Raw genomic sequence first — 22,402 nt, 5'->3', positions numbered from 1 at the left:
ATTGTTGGGACTAATGGGTAGGGCTGGGGCTGGAGTGGTGTCAACTAAAACTAGTTGAATGTGTGCTCTATGCCAGGGACTTGTGCATTTATTCTCCCATTTAAGACTCATCATAAGCACTCAAGGTAGGCGTTATTCCAGTTTCACCTATTATGAAACTGAGGCCGACTTGTTCAGGACCTTGTCATGGAGCCAGTAAATTGGCCGACTCAGGGTCCAAACCCAGACCTGCCTCATGCTAGAACCCATGCTTTTCCTGCAGACCAGACCATATCAGGGATTCCTCCTGCTGTATTTCAACATCCAGGTCATTTGTATAGCAAATTTCTCATTTGCAGACATAGTTTTTCTAATGGACAGATGAACATACCTTTTGCATTAGATGGATTAATTGAGCCGGCTGCCTGCTCATGTAGTCAGGCTGAGTTCAGTTTCTCAGTGTGTTTCAAATGTTTTACTCTGTTGCTTTTTATTTGTTTGAACTTGCTTGATGCCTTAGGTGAAATACCATCTGTAAGAAGTCATATATATTTGACCTAGAAAACAGAACTGTGCAGCCAAAACAATTCTATGATTTGAGTTTTGGAAGAAAGTAATCTGGGCTCATTCTCAAGTTCTTGACGTGGAAAATGTCTAGTTATTGTCCTAAATGAGGTGAGAGGACATCTACTAAGAATGGAAATTTGAATGTCTTGAAGGTAATTTCCTTGAAATTCTTTTGTAAGATTAGCAAGTTTGAGTTAAAAGAAGACAATAGCTTTTATAGCCTGCCAGTTGAAGACTTTTAGAACCACTGATTTTTGTTTTCAAAAGAAAAATTAGAGTAAAATAAAAATTCTCAGGCGTCTGGGTGACCCAGTGGGTTAAGCCTCTGCCTTCAGCTCAGGTGGTGATTTCAGGGTTTTGGGATTGAGCCCTGTATCAGGCTCTTTGCTCTGCGGGGAGCTGCTTCCCCACCCACCTCTCTGCCTACCTCTCTGCCTACTTGTGATCTCTCTCTGTCGAATAAATAAATAAAATCTTTAAAAAAAAAAATTCTCATCTTCTTTTCAGCAGATTGGAGTATTTTAACAGAGATTTATTTCTCGCTAAACTCTGAAAATATTGTAGCTTTCACTCTTCTCTCAACATAGAATTAATTCTACCTGTGTGTAGAAAGAAACTACAAGGAATTTTAAGAAACAGTTCAGGGTTTTTAATTCTTTAGAGTCTTGTTGGCCACTTTCAGTTCAGATCTGGCAAGAAAAATAAGGAAAGACAAAGGCCAAATGCCCTGTAGCTGGTTTAAGGCGTACGGCCATTGTTCTGTGTCACTGCAAACCTCTCCCACTCCTGCAGCTGAAGTGGTTAGGACTCTGTGTAAATAAAAACAGTGCTTTTAGGAAAAAAAAATTCATATTTGTTGTGAATCTTTACCTGTAAAAGGAGGCTATTTGGAGGGTGGGTGGTTGGTGTATGTAATTCATTGAGTAGAACTGTTGTAAGGAGAACATGATAAAATTTAATAGTAAAAATTGTTCTTGGTCTTCTAGCCAGCGTCTCCTGGATAGGATCCAAATCCTTTGCCTTTTTAAGTTTTGCGAAGATCTACCTCATTCACATGCTCAGCTATATTTTTGGCTCTTTGTCTATAGGTGTCTCTTTACATGTCTGGTGTATAAATGGCCATAACCCCAGTCCTAGTTCCCCATCTCCAGCAATAGCCAACATGTACCCCCTTCCTGGTCTAAGAGTTATTAAGTAGAGGATAGAAGGAGTTATTAGATACAGGTATAGATTGGGAGATAATGACTCTAGAAGTTTTTCTTCTTAGTTTCTCATTTCTTTCCCTCCTAATTACTCCTTAACAAAAAAGAAAGGCCACATTCTCTGTTAGCTGAATATTTAGTAATGATGTATAATGACTTTTTGCTGATTGTTTTTTAACTGCAATTGGACCCGGTTTCCACAGTTGGCTGTCTCATTTAAAAGATAATTAAAGAGACAATTCATGCAGGGTCCTGTTGGGGGGGGGAGGTGGGGGTGGATTTTTAATGCCTTCTGGAAAGTCATCTATATTTTGGAGTGAGTCAGAAAAATTGTTTATCTCATGTTGCTCATTTTATGAACAATAGATTAGTTTTATACTTTTATTGCATCTGATTTGGGGGCCACCTACAAATAAACAATGGACAAAGAACAATAAGAAAAGGCCAGAAACCCAGATTCTAGTCTCGCTGTGTATCTTTAAGCAAGCCCTTTATCTTTTCCACATCTCAGTTTCTTGTTCTGTAGTAAAGATAATGTCTTTTCTGTTTATTGAAGAGGATTTTTAGGCAAATCAGATGAATCAATATCAGAGTATTTTAGAAGGGTGGAATGCTGGTTGTGTTATATGGAGGCATTTAATTAAGAAAGAAGTAAATTGATGACCCATGAGATGAGGATCAGCCTTCAACTGCAAGTGTCTGGAGCATCCAGGTTGGGGCCCAACAGGGAGTCCCCACAGTCAGCAGGGCCTCGGGGAGCAGCAGTCAGGCTGCTGTCTATTCTTCAGAGATTGACTTTACAGCTTTTATATCCTTCCGTTGCTCCAAGTCTGCTGTCCTCTAACACGGGGTTTGAGAACAGTCCTGTCATCCTTCAGGACCCAGCCTAAGAGCAACTTCTGTGAAGTCTTCCCAGTCTTTTGGAGGCCAGATTTGGAGCTTCTGTCTGTAAAATGAATATAGGGTAGAATTTAAGAGGAGGGGTCCCGGAGCCAGGACTGCCTGGGTTCAAATCCTCAGCATAGCGCCGACTAGGCATGCCTGCCAGACAAGGAGCTTAGACTTTCTGTGGCTAAGTAGCCTCACCTATAAAATGGGACTGAACATCCCTTATAAGGGATGTTACAAAGCTCTTGGAACAGAGACTGTTATATGTAGTAAGCCCTCGATGAGTTGTTATTTACTTATCTATTCTTGGAGTATTATAATTCTTTTTTTATTACCATTATTTTTTTATTCCCTTAGAATTTGTACATGATCTCTAGCGTAGCACTTGTCACTTTTATCGCAATTACTTGTTTAGACCAGGAACTTCTTAAAGACATAGATACTGTTTTATTAACACTCTGCGTGTCATCCATTCATTGCTCAAAAATGTTTTTGTGACACCCCAAGTCCAGCAAACCGTTGCCACCCCTGACTGAATAGGTATGACTTGAAGGCAGAGCTGCAGTGGCACATACCTTTTTATTTCCACTGGAGCAGAAAGAGTTTATGGCTGGAACTGTAATCCTTGCTCTCCATCTAGATTATACATATCTACCACTTGGTGACCCTCTGGAATTTCCCAAGCCCTGTGTTTATTTAGCACCTAATTGCTCAGGGTGCTGTACAAGGTCATCTCTGAAAATTACTTGATGTTGCTCTGCTTCTCTCTGGGTGGTAGAACCCTAGAGGAACCCGCAAACGTGGCCATATCCACACAGAGCCAGTAAGCAGCAGAGGAAAACGAGTAAACTGCTAAATGACTGCATCATTAGGACTTTATGTCCTATTTCTGATATTAGAATGAAAGGCCAGACTCCCGCCACAATGTCACCTGCTTTCCTTTCTCCACCCAGGCAGAGCTCGCAGTGCTTCCTCTGGGTTCTGGCCATATCTGTATCTGGGCTGTATCTGCCATGCTTCTCTCCCACAGCGCTCAGTTACGGAGTATTCGCCATGTTGTTTGCCTTCCTTTTTCTCTCTTTGCGACATAGTTGCCAACCTCCACCCCTCCCCCGACCTGGCAAGTAGGGTAGGCCTCACGAGGCTTTCACTAAGACTTCGTTGATACTGGTACTTTCTATAGCCCAGACTCCATTCCAAGTAGTCTCAGTTACCCTAAAAACTTAGCAAGACAACTGTTATCATTACCCATTTTACAGACATGGAAACAGACTTATTGAGAGGAAGTGGCAAGGCTGTGCTCCAGAAGTAGTTCTTTCTAGCACCGACTCTTCAAGTGCTGACCACAGTGCCGTGCCTCCTCGTCTGTGTAAGTAGACTCTCAAAAGGCCGGCCGGTGTGGAGGACTCTTCCTCCTCTCACTGCTGACCTCTGAGAGGCTAGGGTTGGCCAGCACGCTCACACGCACCTCTTCCCAGCCCCCTCTTCACTCTGCTTAAAGGTGATTCCAGGGCTGCCTGTGCCAAGCTGCCTTCGTTGATCCCAGGTAGGTGAGGAGGGAAATTGGGGACATAGTTCCTTTAGGTTCCACCTCACACATGGATCTTTCTATTTGTTTGGTTTGGGCTATTCAGTATATTGTGGCAGTACCTAGCAACTGGACAGTCTTAAGTCATGTGGATCCCTGTATCTCCTTACAGGCTGGGTGCCTCCATGCCACTGGGGGCTGCAGACCCCCGAAACGGCTGCTTTTCGAAGTCCCTCTGTGGGCGGAGAAACACGTTACCCTAGTGGGAGGGGAAGGCTAATCCTTTATTTGTTTAGTTCTCAAAAAACTTGAACAACAGGTTTAACTTAGATCTGTGCCATTTTAATGCAAATTTTATACAGGTATGGTTATGGCACTCCTTTTTGTTTTATATGCCAGATGGCAAAAAAAATCTGTTCTAAGAATGCCTGTGGTGTGACTGTCTCTGAGCCCCCTTCCCGCTGTCCCTTGAGGCTGTATCTCACTCAGACAGCATTCTTCCCTTCTTCTCTTGTCTCCTCCTCACATGAAGTCAGAGTCACCCAGCACATTGCAGACATGATTCTTAAGACTCACTGGGGGCGCGCCTGAGTGGCTCCATTGGTTGGGCGTCTGCCTTTCGCTCAGGTCATGATCCCAGGGTTCTGGGATCGAGTCCCGTGTTGGGCTCCCTGCTCCTTGGGGAGTCTACTTCTCCCCCTCATTCTGCCCCTCCCTTGCTTGTGTGTTTGCTTTCTCTGTCAAGTAAGTAAGTAAATAAATAAATTCTTTAAAAATAAATAAATAAAACTTTAAAAAAACAAACCTCATTGGAAGGCACTGATTAGAAATACAGGAGGTGGGTCTTAATCCAGACTTAGGGAATCAGAATCTTCGCAGGAGGGGCTGGGAACTTTTTTTTTTTTTTAATTTTTTTATTTATCTATTTCTTTTATTTTTTATTTAAAAAAATACTTTTATTTATTTATTTGACAGAGATCACAAGTAGGCAGAGAGGCAGGCAGAGAGAGAAGGAGGGGAAGCAGGCTCCCTGCTGAGGAGAGAGCCTGATGCGGGGCTTGATCCCAGGACGCTGGGATCATGACCTGAGCTGAAGACAGAGGCTTTAACCCACGGAGCCATCCAGGTGCCCCTATCTATTTCTTTTAGAGAGAGTGCAGGAGGACAGGAAGAGGAAGAGAGAGAATCCTGAAGCAGACTCCCTAATTAGCAGGGAATCTAACATGGGGCTCCATCCCGGGACCCAGAGATCATGCACTGAACCAAAACTAAGCGTCAGCTGCTTAACTGACTGAGCTACCCACATGCCCAAGGAATTTGTATTTTTACAAGTTCCTCTGGTGATTCTCAAAAATTGGGTGTTTGGAAAATGTTGCTTTAGTGTAGCAAATGCTGGTTGACTACCAGTGGTGAGAACGATAAGAGCGTAGTCTGTCAGTGGGCAGTGACAGAGATGTGGAATAACAAATTCAGTTAGGTGGGCTAACTAAAGTCCTTTGGTCTAGTCTTGCCCTCTGCCTAAGGGATACATTGATATCTGGAGCAGTTCCTGCAGCTTTTAATGCCCAGTGATCTTACGGACTACATTACCCCCTTCAGGTAGGCCAGGAGCTGTTTTTCTGGTCACTTTTGAGGTCTGGCTGTCCAGTTTCAGTAAACTTGGTTCCATAAATTTCTTTCCCTGGGTCTTTCAGCTCTTGGTAACGTAAAGCCCTCTCTTTCTCCCATTTCCTGTTTTCCACCCAAGTATACACGTCTCTGATTTGTTCTTATCTCACTGCCTCCACTTTACTAATTAATTCAGTCACTCATTCAACAAGGGTCTATTGTACCAGACTGTGGGCGGGCTACAGAGATGAACACGACACAGTCCCTGCCCTCAAGTGCGGGGTCTAGTGGGGACACAGATGTGGACACAAACACAGTACCGGTGATGTGCCAAGTGCTGTCCTGGTGCGTGCAGAGTTGAAGGGGTACCAAGAAGTGATGAAGGGGTGGCCAGTGTCACAGAGGAGGTGCCTTTTGAGCAGGGTCTTGTGGTCATAGAAAAGGGGGAGGGCATTTTAAAGGCTCATCACCATAGTCCTCACATTCTCATTGCAGTTCATCTTCTAGGTCTCCTTAGGTGGTTTTGCTTTTTTATGGGTCTAATGGAGCTGATTGTCTTGACTGAATTGGACTCCATTGGTTGACTTTTTTCAAAACCCGAGATGGTTAGTAGTTGATTCATGTCCAGGATAACAAGTCTACCAGTCTGTCCCACGATTAGTTACTGACAGTGAACAATTGAGACGCTAAACCCTGAAGTAAGCTTAAAAAGGCCTTTCACTTTATCAGATATGTTCTGAGCCGGCAGATGTGGTCTTTTTGCCCTTCGGGGAGTTAGGTGTGTGTGTACAGTGGAAGTGGGGAAGCTTTTGAGTGGCAAATAGGACAGGAGAATGCTCCATTGTTTCTTTTTGCAATAAGAGACTTGATTTCCTCTTTTTAAGAGGGGTTTTAACCCTTTTTTAAGAGGGGTTTCCTTGGTAGGCTACCACATCTCTGTTAGTTGTGTGTATTATTGGAGATTACCTAAACTCTTCAGTTTCCTAATTCGACAAGGTTTGATTTCTTTTTCCAAAAAAAATGCACGGTGGGTTTCTCTTCTTTCACTAAAGAAGCCGAGATGAAGGGCTACTGTGATTCAGTTTGTGCAGTCTAGTAAGTAGTTGTGATTGTAGTTTTAAATATTGTTTCTTGAAATAATGGATGTTCTTTATAGAAAAATGAGAAAATACAGAGAGCAAAAAGGAAAAGAAGCTAAAATGAATCTATAACCTTGCAAGCCATAGCTAGCCACTGTTAATATTTTGGTGTATAAAACTCCAGATTTTCTCTGTGCATATGTGTGTGTGTGTGTGTGTGTGTGTAAAAGTAGTTATTCCAGAAATTGAATATACTATGTAAACTGTTTAGTATCTTGCGTTTTCCCCTGTTTTATATATGTATTTATAAATCTGTGTGTGTGTATATATGTATATATATGCATGTATAAATGCATATATATATACACACACATACTGTGACCATCTTACTGTTTACAAATACATATCTATAGAACCATTCTTTCTTAATTGAAAGAAATCTTTATTTTTGAGATTATGCAAATCATCTAGTCTTTCTAAAATCAAACTCTGTTCAAGTATATAAAACAAGTGAAACCCCTCATAATTCCATTTCCCAAGGGTATACATTAATTTAATGTTTATATACATTATATTCCAGACTATTTTCTATACCTAAACATACCTATTTCTGTTTTTTACAAAATTAGATCTGTAATACTTACTGTTCTGCAACTTGCCTTTTACCCTTTGTATATTTTAGACATCTTCCTGTGCCAGTATATTTGGAATGCCAGCCTATTATTAGGTAGACCCAGGGTTTCTTATCCTTAACACTTTTGCCATTTTGGCCTGGATAGTTCTTCATCATGTCCGGTGCATGTCCTGAGACTTAGTGGCATCCCTGGGCTCTGTCCCTGATATGCCAGTAGTACCCCTTCTTCTCGTTGTGACAAAAATATCTCCAGACGTTGTCAGGTGTCCCATTGGGAACAAAATCACTCCCAGTTGAAAGCCATTGACATAGATGGTCTATAATGTAAGTATCTAGACCCCTTCCAGTTTTTTTATTTCAAAGAATAGGTCGGGCAATATTCTTGTTTGATTTTTGTACACTGTTGTGAATATTGTCATTGAATAAACTCCTAAAAATGCAGCTGCTGAATCAAAATTTTGTTAGAAATTACCAAATGACTTCAAAGAGATTGTATCAGTTTATTTTTCAGCTATATCCTCATGATTTCAAAATCCTCTTTCCTGAGTTCTAGATCCACATATCCAGCTGTTGGATGACATGTCCTTTTGTGTGTCTCATGGGCTTTTCCTAAACTCAACTTCTTCAGCCCACTGAACTTGGATTTCTTACTGTATTTCTCTGCCATGGAATAGCACCACCGTCTGCCAGAAACCTTCTCACCCGTACCCATCTAGTCACCAGATCCTGTCCAGTGTTTCTCCCGAATGTGTGTCTTAATCTGTTCATTTCTTCCCATCCCTTCTACCACTGTCTTTAATTCAGGCTACTGCTAACTTGCCCAGATTACTGTAGTAGCTGGGGTAACAGGTAGTCTGTCTGGCCTCTACTCTTGGTCCCATTCTCCTCAGGAAGAGAGAACTAACTTGCTGAACTCCATAGTCTTAGAGGGTGCCTTCCCTACTTAAGCCCCTCAATGAGCACTGCTACCTCCCCACTGTCTACTCCATCAGTCCCCTGCTGACGCTAACAGCAACCGACAATCACCGCCCTTGGTTTCAAGTCTCTGTGTTGTAAATTTTAGTAGATAAATTGCTTTTTATGCTAGATTTTGACTTTAAAATAAAGTTTTTTCTGAAATAAAAAAATATTCTTTTTTTAGAAAACAATGCTCTATCATATCAACTCACAACATATATTTATCCCCCCAGCTTTGAATTACTCATTTTCCCTTGAATGCACTTTTGTTCTCCTGTGTTTCCTGTTCCTTTTCACCCTGCTCTCTGCCCATTCATTTGCTACCTTTTCTTTAGTACCTAGCATAGTTCTTGGCACTTCCACCACATTTTTTTCCTCTGTTTATCAGCTCATTCTTGTTGCATTTGTTGCATGTGTACTTGTCCTTTGTGTATACTTTTTTAGAAATTTAACCTTGTAAGACATCCAGGTACATAAATAATACAAACCAGTGAACCAAGGGGAGAGAATATGGGAATTCCAGCCCTGGTTCAAGCATAGGTACTAGGCTGCAGAAAGGCCTATGGGTATCCCACCCCAGTGCTTGAACGTTGACTTCTCCCCTGAACTAGATTTTTGATTTTACCTGGTTCCATATAGCAATATAGCTGAGTACCTCCTGTATCAGTTGCATTCATGTGGTCAGACTGAAACTTCGGAGAGACCATTTGTCTGCCAGCCTTGCAGCATTCCTTTTGGTCTGTCGTAAATACCAGGGAAACGAGGGGTGCCTAGGAACTCGGGAATCTCTAACATGGTATGCGGCATATTGCTCTGCTAGACTGGTGTGGAGACAAGCCCTACAATTTTCCACAAGAAGTCAGCTCCAAGACTGTGGGAAATCACACATAGCAAAATCCTTGGCAAAGAACTGTACATTTTTTTTCCTCTACTCTCTATGTGGTAATTCTATAACACTCTGTAATTAATTTTATTTTTACAGTGAACAACCACAGAGTAAGAATAATGCATAACCTATTTCTGTTTCTTGCTATTTTAGGGGACATCACACAGAAGGGATACGAAAAGAAAAGGTCAAAACTCCTGTCTCCCTATATCCCGCAGACACAAGGTAGGCAATGAGAAGTGGTTTAAACCTTTTCAGTATTTTTACCCCAAAGAATGCTATCTTAACAGAAGATCTGTCTTTTGTTGGTTCCTGTTTTTTCCCTCCCTTCCTCACCAGGAGGGAGAGAAAAACGGAAGGAAAGAAAGGAGGAAATGAATCTTAATTGAACATCTGCTGTGTGCTAGGCACTTTTAAAATACCTAAGTCATCAAATCATTTACACAGAGCTTGGGTGGTAGCGTGTATGTGCATAGCTGACATGATTCAATGGCAGAAAATTCCAGGTCACGGAAAAACTGCGTATTGCTTATGCCTGAGCACAAACTGGTGGAGAGAAGCAAGGGCAGCAAAGATAAGAAGGAAGGACAGATTAAGTATTGCAGGAAAGCTCAAGGATTGCAGTACCTGAGGATTTGGGGGTGAGAATCCTAATAAACTTCTCTGTTGATTCCCTTATTCCTTCTGCAAAGAGATGGTAGGTTCTTGATATGTCAGAAAGTCCTGAGTCATGGTGTGCTTAATTCCAGAGAGCTTGCTGTAACCCTTGCCTATAGGCAAGGCTGTCTGTCTCTAAGTCATCATATTTTTTTAAAGTTACTCAGATTTGAGGATTTCCTTTGATAATCTATTTCTGCTTTAATCACTTCTACTATAAAGAATTTTTTCTTTATTTCTAATTTCTCCTTTGCAGTCAAAGTCCCATTTCCTCAAGCCTCTTCTTTGTGGAGCTAATTGCTTTTATTTCTGGGTTATAAATACCTTGAGGACTTGGTATTCCCCACTGTTCTAATATTAAGCCTTGCACAGGGTATATGGTCTGTAAATACTGAATGAATAATAGAATAAGAAAATGAATAGTGGTGACATATCAATATATTTCACTGAGGTCCTCATTTTATTTTCTACATTATTCTTGGAAATTCCTCCCTACAAAAACTAGTAGGTCAGTGCAGTGACAGCCAATTTAAAATATCTTAATGAACAGCTAGATGTCAAAAGGACTTGAGAAAGAAGAGGTAGAAATTGGACCAGTGACAACTAGTGAAAAGCCAGCATTTGCTGAGCAAGGCATGAGAGAGAAGAGGAGTACTCTGGCTGCTTAAATGTGGATCTGGCTCATGCCTCTGTAGGGTCAGAGATTTACTTTAGTGACTGCGCAAAAGCAGTTGGATCCTGAGACAATAACTCAATAAGAAATAGGACCAAGAAATAGGACTCAATATAAAAAAGGACTATGGTGTGTTAATCTTTAGTCAGGCTACATAGATGCCAAATCATGTTAAAAAATCAGTTTATCGGGGCACCCAGGTGGCTTAGTTGGGTTAAGTGTCTTCTGCCTTCGGCTCAGGTCACAGTCCCTGGATCCTGGGATCGAGCCCCACATCACGCTCCCTGTTCAACTGGTAGTCTGTCTCTCTTCATCTGCACCTCCTCCATTTTCATGCTCTCTCTTTCTCAAATAAAATACTAAAAAAAAAAAAGGGTTCAACAAAATCAAAAGCTTATTCTTCCTCTCATCTCATGCTCCCTTTCTCAAATAAATAAAACCTTTTTTTAAAAAAAGATTTTATTTATTTGAGAGACACAGAGAACATGAGATGAGAGGAAGGGCAGAGCCAGAGGGAGAAGCAGACTCTCCCCTGCCTCAGAGAGCCTGATGCAGGGCTCCATCCCAGGAGCCTGAGATCATGACCTTAGCCGAAGCCAGATGCTTAACTGACTGAACCTCCCAGGCACCCAATTAAATAAAATCTTAAAACAAAACAAAAACAAAAACAGTTTATCAGTTAACTATGAGAAACCATTGAGACTTACTCAAGTCTTTGTGATCAGCCCATTCTTGACCCTGGATAGGCCTACAAGGGGAGCCAAATCACAAATGGAAATTCGTTCACTGAGTACAAATCAGACGTTTAACTGCGGTAGGCCAAGAGAAGGGATTATAGCCTTCTCACAGTAGGAAGGGTCTTGCAGATGACCTCATGGGGAGAATAGGAGCCATTTAAGAGTAGCTCCTTCACCTTCCTGCTACCAAACTTGAGACTTGCCACATCCATGCCCATCATGTTTACGTCCTTTCTCCTGGTTAAAAAGGTAATCTGTTTCCCTTATCCAAGGCCAGTCATTCCACCTGTGCTTTGGATCCTGTTCCTTCTTCACTTTTCAGAAACTTTATATTATCATCCAAAGGCAGGACAGTGGAAGTAGGCCATTCCTGGTAGAGGCAGTAAGGGGTGCAGTATCTGTAACAATTAAAAAAGCAGTAATAGGAGGTGCCTGAGTGGCTCAGTCAATTAAACGTCTGCCTTCGGCTCAGGTCATGATCCCAGAGTTCTGGGATGGAGCCCTGCATCAGGCTCCCTGCTCATCCCTCTCCCTCCACCACTCCCCCTGCTTGTGCATGCAGTCTCTCTCCCTGTCAAATAAATAAAATCTTGAAAAAAACAAACAAAAAAAAAACAATAATAAAGCCAACAAAAAGTTGGCCTGCTTTTATTATCCTAGCTAGCAATTCCAAAGACTGTAAATACGACGCTCCCCCTGCTGATGCAGACAGCTGCCCCGTGCCTTAAATGTGCCATTGCTGTTGCTGTCAGTTCCCGTCTCTCTTGTACGCTCGCTCTGTCCCTTTCACCCAGATTCTTACCTCAGCAGTCCATCATGCTTGTTAACTGCTCTGTTAAAAAAAATCCTCCCTTGTCAGCCTCTTCCATCTTAACTCTGTCTGCTTCCCCTTTATGATCAAACTGCTCTAAGCCGTCTCTATTTTGTCAACTCCCGCTCACTTCTCAGCCAGTTCCAGTCCCTTCAAGAACTGTTTTAAGTGACATCACAGAAGTTGCCACTCTAACCTCTTGAAACACTCCTTTTGAAACTCTCTCTTCGTTCTCTTACTCTCCTCCTTCTGTTGCCTCCTAGTCATCCTTGCAGGCTCATTCTCCTCTGTTAAGTGTTGGAGTTCTCAAGGCAAGGCCCCAAGCCCTCTTGATGTCTCACTCTATAGCAGTAACTCACACATGGCAGCCTATATCGCAGTCACTGGAGGGCTTGTTGGAATACAAATTGAAGGACCTCATTCTCAGGGTTTCTGATTCAAGAAGTCCAGGGAGGGGATTAGGAATTTGTGTTTCTGTTAAACCTCCAGGTGAAGTTGAGGTTGCTGATCCAGACACCACACTTTGAGAACCAGTGCTGTATTGCCCTATAGCATGTCAGCCATACCTGTGGCTTTAATTATCGTTTAGAAACAGCTAACTCCAAAATATGTATCTTCACCTCAAATCTGTCCTAAGCTCCTGACTCGTAGATCCAACTGCGCACTTAAGATTTCCATTTACATAACTTAAAGGAGCCTCCTTTTCAACATATCTATTAAATCAATGACTTCCATACACCGTCCCCACCACCACTGCCAACATGTACACATGCAAAACAAAAAATAAAAACAAAATCCAGCTATAGTGACATGAGCCTGCTCTTGTGTTTTTCTTCTAGTTTTCTCCTTCTGAGTAAATTGAACCCTCATCTGAAAACCCAACGAATATAGAGTCTTAAAAATCATCCGCAGCATGTCCTTCTTTCCCCATCTCTTGTCTTTCACCAAGTTCTGTCAGTTTTCTGTTTCTTCATTTTTGGCAACTTTAATTTTTTTCTAGGAAATCATCTATTTTGTATACATTTTCATATTTACTAAGTTACTCGCAATGTTCCCTTTCTTTTTAAAGCCTCTGCTTGTTTACATTGTCTACTTGTAACTCTTTTTTTCTCTTGATGACCTTCTCAGAAGTTTGTCTTATCAAAGAATAAGCTTTTGGGGCACCTGAGTGGCTCAGTGGGTTGAGGCCTCTGCCTTTGGCTCGGGTCATGATCCCAGGGTCCTGGGATCGAGCCCCGCATCGGGGCTATCTGCTCAGCAGGGAGCCTGTTTCCCTTCCTCTCTCTGCCTGCCTCTCTGCCTACCTGTGATCTCTGTCTGTCAAATAAATAAATAAAATCTTTAAAAAAAAAATAAGATTTTGATTTTGTTGACCCCCCCCCCTTTTTTTAAAGATTTATTTATTTGAGAGAGAGAGAGAGCATAGGAGGGAGGGGGCAGGGGGAGAGGGAGAGAGAGTCTCAGGCAGACTCTGTGCTCAGCATGGAGCTGGATATGGGGCTTGACCAGGGGCTTGTTTTATGATCCTGAGCTGATTCTGAACTGAAACCAGAGTCCAATGCCCAACCATCTACACCAGCCAGGCACCCCATTTGTTGAACCCCCCCCTTTTTTAAAGATTTTATTTATTTATTTGACAGAGAGAGATATCACAAGTAGGCAGAGAGGCAGGCAGAGAGAGGGAGGGAAGCAGGCTCTCTGTTCAGCAGGGAGCTCGGTCCTAGGATCCTGAGATCATGACCTGAGCCGAAGGTAGAGGCTCAACCCACCGAGCCACCCAGGTGCCCCTGAATCTTTTTAAGTATGTCTTTATTTTCTGGTTTATTATTTTCAGCTTCTATGTGTATTTCCTTCCTTAAACTCTTTGTTTAGTCTTTGTATTCTTTCTAGATTTCCTGAGTTGGATGCTTAGATTTTCTTCTGCCTTCCTTCTTGAGATCAGTGTTCCTTAATTTCACTGTGGTCAGAAAACATGTCTGACAAAATCAAGTCTTTGTTATTTATTAAGATGTGGCTAGGATTTGGTAAATTTCTGTAACTCATCTGTTTGTGTTTTATTTCTTGAATGGATGATTTTGGCCCATTAATTCAAAGTAGTTAATTGTGTTTTTCAGATCTTTTCTATTCTTGGTAACATCTTGACTATTTGATCTATTATTTCTAATAGAAATATATTAAAAAAATCTGTACTGTGACCATGTGTTTATCAGTTTTCCTTGTAGTTCTGTCAAGTTTTATTTTATATGTTTCAAAGTAATATTACTAGGAACAAGACAAGGATGCCCATTCCTACCACTTTTATTCATCGTAATACTGGAAGTCCTAGCCACAGCAGTCAGACAACATAAAAAAATAAAAGGAGGGGCGCCTGGGTTGCTCAGTTGGTTGGGCGTCTGCCTTCGGCTCGGGTCATGATCCTGGGGTTCTGGCGTCGGGCCCCACATCGGGCTCCCTGCTCAACCTGGAGCCTGCTTCTCCCTCTCCCTCTGCCTGCCACTCTGTCTACTTGTACACTCTCTCTCTGTCAAATAAAGAAATAAAATCTTCAAAAAAAAAAAAAGAAAGAAAAGAAATAAAAGGAATCCAAATTGGTAAGGAAGAAGCAAAACTCACTGCTCACAGATGACATGATACTATAGAAAACCCTCAAGACTCCACCAAAAAACTACTAGAACCAATAAATGAGTAGGATACAATATCAGTGTATATAAATCTGTTGCATTTCTGTACACTAATAATGGAGCAGCAGAAAGTGAAATTAGGAATCCCATTTTTTTTTAAGATTTTATTTATTTATTTGACGGACAGAGATCACAAGTAGGCAGAGAGGCAGGCAGAGAGAGAGGAAGAAGCAGACTCCCTGCTGAGCAGAGAGCCCAATGCAGGGCTTGATCTCAGGACCCTTGGATCATGACCTGAGCCGAAGGCAGAGGCTTTAACCCACTGAGCCACCCAGGCGCCCCAGGAATCCCATTTATAAGTGCACTAAAACCAATAAAATATCTAGGAGTAAACTTAACCAAAGAGGTAAAAGTACTCTGAAAACTATAAAACTGATGAAAGAAATTCAAGATGATACAAAGAAATGGAAAAGTACTCCATGCTTATGGGCCAGAAGAACAAATTTTGTTAAAACAATCTACAGATTCCATGCAACCCCAATTAAAAATACCAACAGCATTTTTTACAGCACTAGAAAACAGTCCCAGAATTTGTTTGGAACCACAGAAGACCTTGATTAGCCAAAGCAGTCTTGAAAAAGAGAAACTGTGGAAGTATCACAGTTCAGATTTCAAGTTACATTACAAAGCGGTAGTAATTAAGACAGTATGGTACTGGCATAAAAATAGACACATAGATCAAAGGAATGGAAGAGAAAACCCAGAAATAAACCCTCAATTATATGGTCAATTAATCTTCAACACACGAGAACTGAAAATACGATTTGAAAAGATCTTCTTTGGAAAAAGTCTCTAAAACAGTGTTGTTGGGAAAACTGGACAGCAACATGCAAAAGAATGAAATTGGACCATTTTCTTTCGTCATACCTAGAAATAAATTCAAAATGGATTAAAGAGGTAAATGTGAGCTGAAACCATAAAAATCCTTGAAGAGAACACAGACAGTAATCTCTCTGACTTTGGCCATAGCGACATTTTTCTAGATATGTCTCCTGAGGTAAGTTAAATAAAAGCAAAAATGAACTATTGGGATTATATCAAAATAAAAAGGTTTTGCCCAGTGAAGGAAATGGTAGTCTTCTGAATGGGAGAAGATAGCTGCAAATGACCTGATAAAGGTTTAGTATCCAAAATATATGAAAAACTGCTGCATCTCAATACCAAAACCCAAATAATCCAATTAAAAATGGGCAGAAGACATGAGCAGACATTTTTCCAAAGAAGACATCCAGATGGCTGGCAGACACATGAAAAGATGCTCAACATCACCCATCAGCAGGGAAATGCAAATCAAAACTACAGTGAGCTATAACCTCACACCTGTCAGAATGGCTAAAATCAAAACCACAGGGAACAACAGGCATTGGCGAGGATGTGGAGAAAAAGGAACCTTCTTGCACTGTTGGTGGGAATGCAAACTGTGGCAGCCATGGTGAAAGACAGTATGAGGGTTCCGCAAAAATTAAAAGGGGAACTACCCTAGGATCCAGGAATCGCACTCCTGGGTATTTACCCAAAATATACAAAAACACTAATTCAAAAGGATACATGCACTCCTATGTTTATTGCAGCATTATTTGCAATAACCAAACTATGGAAGCAGCCCAAGTGTCCAGCGATAGATGAATGGATAAAGAAGAGGTGGTATATATACACAAAGGAATATTATTCAGCCATAAAAAGAATGAAAACTTTCCATTTGCAACAACATGGATGGAGCTAGAGATTATACTGCTAAATGAAATAAGTCAGAGAAAGACCAATACCGTATGATCTCACTTGTGTGGAATTTAAGAAAGAAAACAAATGAGCAGAGAAAAAAAAAAAAAGAGACACACAAAGCAAGAAACAGGTTTTTAACTGTAGAGAACAAATTGATGGTTACCAGAGGGGTGGTGGATGAGGGGTTGGGAGAAACAGGGATATGGATTAAAAAGACCCCACAAGGTCTATTTATTGTGAGGAAAAAGGAAAAAGGTAAGGAAAAAGGTAAGGTAAAATGATAAAATACAGTAAAATATAAATAAATAAGTTTAAAAAGTAAAAAAACAAAATGATGTTAGGGGCGTCTGGGTAGCTCAGTTAGTTGAGTGGTCTGCCTTCCACTCAGGTCATGGTCTCAGGGTCCTGGGATCCAGCTCCGAGTCAGGCTCAGTGTTCAGTGGGGAGTCTGCTTCTCCTTCTCTGCCTCTCCTCTTGGCTTGTCCTTTCTCATGCTCTCTCTCTCTCTTTCTTTCTCAAATGAGTAAATACAATCTTTAAAAAAGTAAGGTTACTAGATATACACGAAGTAAGAATTACTATGTCTTTCTTTGTAAATTGTTCCTTTTTATCATGAATAACTGTCTTTGTCCCTGTGGTGTTTTTTATCCTAAGGCTTTTTAAGTAATCTAAACTGTCTACAGTTATTAGAAATCTTAATTCTCCTCCCAAGCAATACAAGTACTTTAAAAATGCTTCAATATCGACTACTCCATCTTATATTTTAGTATGACCTTGTTTACATACCCCCTCCATTATCAACTATTGTTACGTAGCCAACGGCACTTAATATCTGTTCTTTGCTCCCTATTTCTTCATACATCTCAGTCCTTCCTCTCAGTTTAATTTCTTTCTTCCTAAAGTCCATCCTATAGCAGTTATATTTGTGAGTGAGGGTTTTTAGTGGGGTATTCTCTCCATTTGTGTCTATCACTTTGCCTACCTCTGATCTTGAATCTGTGTCTTTCCCAAAATGGGGTTGGTTGTAGGGCTGGATAATCTACACGGTATAGGTTCTGTAGCAGAAGAAGAGATTACCTCTTAGAATATTTACCCCGTGTATCTCTATAGATTTTGAAGAAAGTATTTAGTTTGATTTTTTTTAAGGGCATTGGAATGTAGGTTTTAAACTTAACTAAATTATATTAATGTCTGATACAGAATTAAGTGAAGTAAAAGTCATTTTAATGCTTTTAGTAAGAATTTTCTAAATCTTCCTTTCGGAAGGATAACTTCTGAGTTCTTTCTCTTGTTAGATTTCATCCATTTAATGGTGAGAAGCTTCACTGTGAAGGCAGCTAATTGAATGTAGTGTTTAAAAGTGACATTCTTCACTAATCTTTTTTGAAATAAAAAATTAATACTTCTTGCAGCATTGTGTTAGAACAATTATGTGCACATGCTTGTCTAAAAATTCAGTGAATGATTTTTTTTAAGGATTTTTATTTGTTTAAGTAGTCTTTACAGCCATTGTGGAGCTTGAACTCACAACCCTGAGTTCAAGAGTCACACGCTCTACTGACGGAGCCAGCCAGGCACCCCTAGTGAATGATTTTCTGTATGGAATTTATTTGGGGTTGGAATTATCTTGGATTGCATATTTATGTATATTTTTTATTTCTTTCCTCAAATGTTAAATAAGACTTAAAAAATTGAACAGTGTAGCAGGACAATGGAGAAATGTGCAAGAGAGCACAAGTTTGAAGACAATACTTAAAAATTAAGTAGCAGAAATTGAGTAAAGATAGTATTGGTTAATAATAAGTATAGCTTAACCGGTTGTGTAACAAGGGTTAGGTTCTGAAGTCACTATATGACAAAAATCTGACATGTCAAATTACTCAAATCTCCCAACATTGGAATTGATTGTTGTTTCGTTAATACAAACCAGATTTTTATCTGGTAAATGAAGAACCATGATGTGTGAAAAATATGTATCTTGATAAAGGTTAAAATCATCCTCAGGGACTCAAGAAGCTCGCACACTGAGAGTCTTGGGAGAAATGAAACTTTGGCAGTTTCACATCTCCTACTCATTCTGAGCCATGGCCTCTTTGAAAGGAATGGCCTGTAGCACATCTTTCAGTGTGGAAACTACTGGGGCCTGGATGTAGAGCTTCTCACACACCTCAGTTGGCAAGATGTTCAGGGGGAAGGGGCCAGAAATTAACTCTCTTTTGGCATGGTCCAAAGAATTGAAATTTCAGACCACATGTGTTTTGACGCCTCTGTAAACTAGTCATTCTTGCCCACTCTTAGAGTTGTAGAAGAACTAAAGGCTTATGTAGGGAGGCAATTTCCCTCTGCTGATCCCAGGTCTGATCTTTAAGTTAAGATACTTTGGATACAAGTAACAGCTAGTTTTAATAGGACAGAGTTTATTCTAATGCTGCATGGGTTACTGACCGAACCTCCGGACGGTACATATTTACTAATTGCTTTCAGTGTCCCAGGTACTATCAAGACAGCAGGAGACAAGACTAGACAAGGCTGATGAGTCTGCCTGGGACCTACACCCTCCCACTCCCCTACCCCAGCTTGCTCCCTCACTCTACTAGGGGTTTGCTCAACTAGGACTTCCACAAAGAAGCATTCCTTGATCGGCCTTATCAAAACCAGTCCCCACTCCCATTATCTGAGCTGCATTTTTAAAAAGTTCTCTCTGACTGTCCCATTGATTATAGTTTATTCATGTGTCTCACTCTCCTACTAGACTCCTAAGGTCTCTGAAATCAGGAAAATTCGTTTTCCATTATTATTTTTATTCTTCATGTCCCCAGTTTCTGGCTTTAGGGCCTGACATATAGTAGATGTTCTAGAAATGTTTGTGGAATTGAACAGAAAGGACATTTAGAATTTCCAGTATCTCTTTCAGTAAACATCTGTGAAGACAAAAGTGTTGGGTAATGAAAGAAACAGATTACTGTACAGATTGGAGAGTGATGATCCTGGCAGCTTGTCTCCGCCCTCAGTATATCTTTAATTTAGATGTGCTACAACTCCAAGAGACTGTGTAGAGTATTTTGGTTCTCATCTGAGATTTGGCATTTCTCTTTAGTTAATTTTTATTTTTAAATGAAATTAATGAACCTATTTTAAATAGTCATATGGGACTACAGGGTTTGTAACAACAACAGAAACGGGCAGTGTCTTCTTCCCTCAGAGATGGATTCTTTCAGCTCCTTTAACTGTTTCTTCTGGCATTTAAACTCTGTGTTTCTAGGTAACATTTTTACCACTATTTCTGGACTTTTTTTTTTTTTCAATTTGAGGCATTATTTCTTTCCTACTAGGAAAGATTAGAGTCTTTCTTACATATTCTTCCCTCAACCACATAGACACCACACACTCCCTTTTCCCCTTTCCCCATTCTTTCACATCTCCCATCTCATACTCATTCTGGGCTGTATGCTTAATATGTTACTTTCATTGTTAAATTAGCATTCAGTGCTTACATTTTTTTTTTAAAGATTTTATGCATCTATTTGAGAGAGAGAAAGAGAGCATGCATACAAGTAGGGGGAGGGGCAGAGGGCGAGGAAGAAGCAGACTCCCCACTGAGCAGGGACCCCATTGAGGGGCCCCATCTGGGGATCCTGAGCCAAAGGCAGATGCTTAAGTGACTGAGCCACCCAGGTGCCCCTTACAGTTTTTGTTTTTTTTTTAAGAGTTCAGCTTTTTATTGAACAGGGTACAGAAGAGGTTTAGTTAAAAAGATCATAGCCCATGTCATCATCAGACTCCTCTGATTCTTTCTTTGCTTCCACCTTCTTCTCTTCAGCTGGGGCAGCCCTGGTGGAGGGAGCAGGACCTCCTGCAGGCAGAGCACCGGTGGCTGATGCAGGTCCACCAGCCCCTGTGTTACAGACATTACAGACGAGGCCCCGATGTTGACATTGGCCAGGGCCTTTCAAACAAGCCCAGCCCAAAAGGTTCAACATTTACATCCGCTGCTTTAATGAGGGCACTGATCTTATCCTCCATGACCATCACTTCTTACGGGTTTGGGACGAGGGCCAAGTAGATGCAGGCAAGCTCCAAGACCAAAGCCATGGTGTGGGTGAGTGCTGAGGGGGCACTGCTTTACGTGCTTCGAGTCACCCAGTGAAGCTTCCTCAGAAGGACTGAGTACCTTAGCAGCAGCTGAGGAAACTCAATACTTGCATTATTATGATTATGTAAATATTGTTCACAGCTAAGCTGTTCGCTTTACTAGGATTACTTTTTTTCAGAATTATCCATCAGTTTATTATTCTTTTTGTAGAAACAGCTCTTGGTGCTGTCTCTCCTGCATATCTGAACTGTTTGTTTTCTTGTTCTGCTACAGGCCTTCATCATCATTCTGGTGGCATTTGGGGAAGGAGTAGGGATAGATAGAAATGTTCATTCTGCCATGTTTAATCAGAATTCTTTATCCTCACATTTTTATGTAAGTGTTACTCAGAATTTGTACAAAGATAATTTCTGTCAAACTGAAAGATCTCAAAGACCTTAGTACCTCATTTTCGCTGTTCATGAGCAAGCTGAGCATAGAGTCTCCGACACATCTGATTCATGTGTTCGGACTGGGAGGCTTCCCTCCTTCAGGTCGGTCTGAAAGAGACCTACCGAGTTATGTTTGGCAACTCTTTACCGTTTAAAATGGCCCTTGAGGCGCCTGGGTGGCTCAGTCGGTTAAATGTCTACCCTCGACTTAGGTCGTGATCTCAGGGTCCTGGGATTGAGCCCCACATCTGGCTCACTGCTCCATGGAGAGTCTGTTTTTCCATCTTCTTTGCTCTTACTCTCACATTCATTCTCTTTCCAAAAAAAAAAAAAAAAAAAAAATGCCCTTTAAGGTGGCTCAGCAGGTTAAGGGTCTGACTCTTGATTTCAGGTCAGGTTTTGATATTAGTGTTGTGAGGTCAGGCTCCACCTGAGGCTCTGCTCTGGGCATGGAGCCTGCTCAAGATTCTCTTTCTCTCTCTCTCTCTCTGCCTCTTCCCCCCAACCCCTGAAAAATAAATAAGTAAATTTTCTTGAAGTTCAGTAGTGGCATCTTCTTGGGGGCCCATGTCTCTTGTTTTAGGACATTACTACAGCTTCTGTTTTTGATGGCATTGGTGTAAACAGTGCATTCTGTCTTCATGTATTTGAGATTGTCTGCAACCTTTGTGTATTTGTTTTTCCCACTCTTTTTCACTTCATTTAATTGTGTTTGTCTCCTGCTTTTAGAGTAGAATCTCACCTTTTCCATGTTCCTTCTTGGCCTAGGTTTGCATATTATTTTTTCCCCAGTCCCTCACTACTGCCCTTTTAAAGATAAAACCTGTCAGTTTATGAATTTGGTCATGTATTGACATTCTCTAGCTTGTCCTCTAAGAGGCTCTGGTGACCCAGAGACATTCCCCAAACTTGGATTTCTTTGTGATGGCTGCTTATTTTGCTAGAGGGTATTTGCTCACCAGTATTCCAGTCTGTATCCACATGCTGCCTTTGCCAGCGGCTCCACACCCCTTTCATCACTGTTCTTTTCCATTCAGTCCTGCCTTTGAGATTGTGCATGCCTGTATACGACCAAAAAAAACCACTGTGTTGTATGCTGTCTCTCTGAAGCCTCTGATAACCCCTCTTGTGGATAGTCTGTGACCCTGTTTTTCTTTCTTTCTCTCTCTCTCTTTTTTTTTTTTTTTTTTGGTTTTTATTTTAATCACCCAGTGCTCTCGTCAAGACAAGTGCACTCCTTAATCCCCGTCACCTATTTCACCCCCTGCC

General features: G+C 41.0%; 1 protein-coding gene and 1 pseudogene across 4 annotated transcripts in view; one reads left to right on the top strand and one right to left on the bottom strand.

Annotated features, from left to right (window-relative positions):
- The window catches only part of DIP2B (disco interacting protein 2 homolog B), a 224,108-nt gene that overhangs the window by 98,801 nt on the left and 102,905 nt on the right, over positions 1 to 22,402 (top strand). For all 4 annotated transcript variants that reach the window (XM_032876810.1, XM_032876809.1, XM_032876808.1 and 1 more), the window contains exon 2: positions 9,482 to 9,553. In XM_032876810.1, the coding sequence (XP_032732701.1) occupies positions 9,482 to 9,553 (72 nt within the window). The remainder of the gene's footprint in view (positions 1 to 9,481; positions 9,554 to 22,402) is intronic.
- On the bottom strand, positions 20,353 to 20,757 carry LOC116878951 (annotated as a pseudogene).

Source organism: Lontra canadensis, unplaced genomic scaffold (genome assembly GCF_010015895.1).
Source record: "Lontra canadensis isolate GAN:19392208 unplaced genomic scaffold, GSC_riverotter_1.0 scaffold59, whole genome shotgun sequence".
In the NCBI taxonomy this organism is placed as follows: domain Eukaryota; kingdom Metazoa; phylum Chordata; class Mammalia; order Carnivora; family Mustelidae; genus Lontra; species Lontra canadensis.
This window is presented reverse-complemented; position numbering and strand designations above follow the sequence as displayed.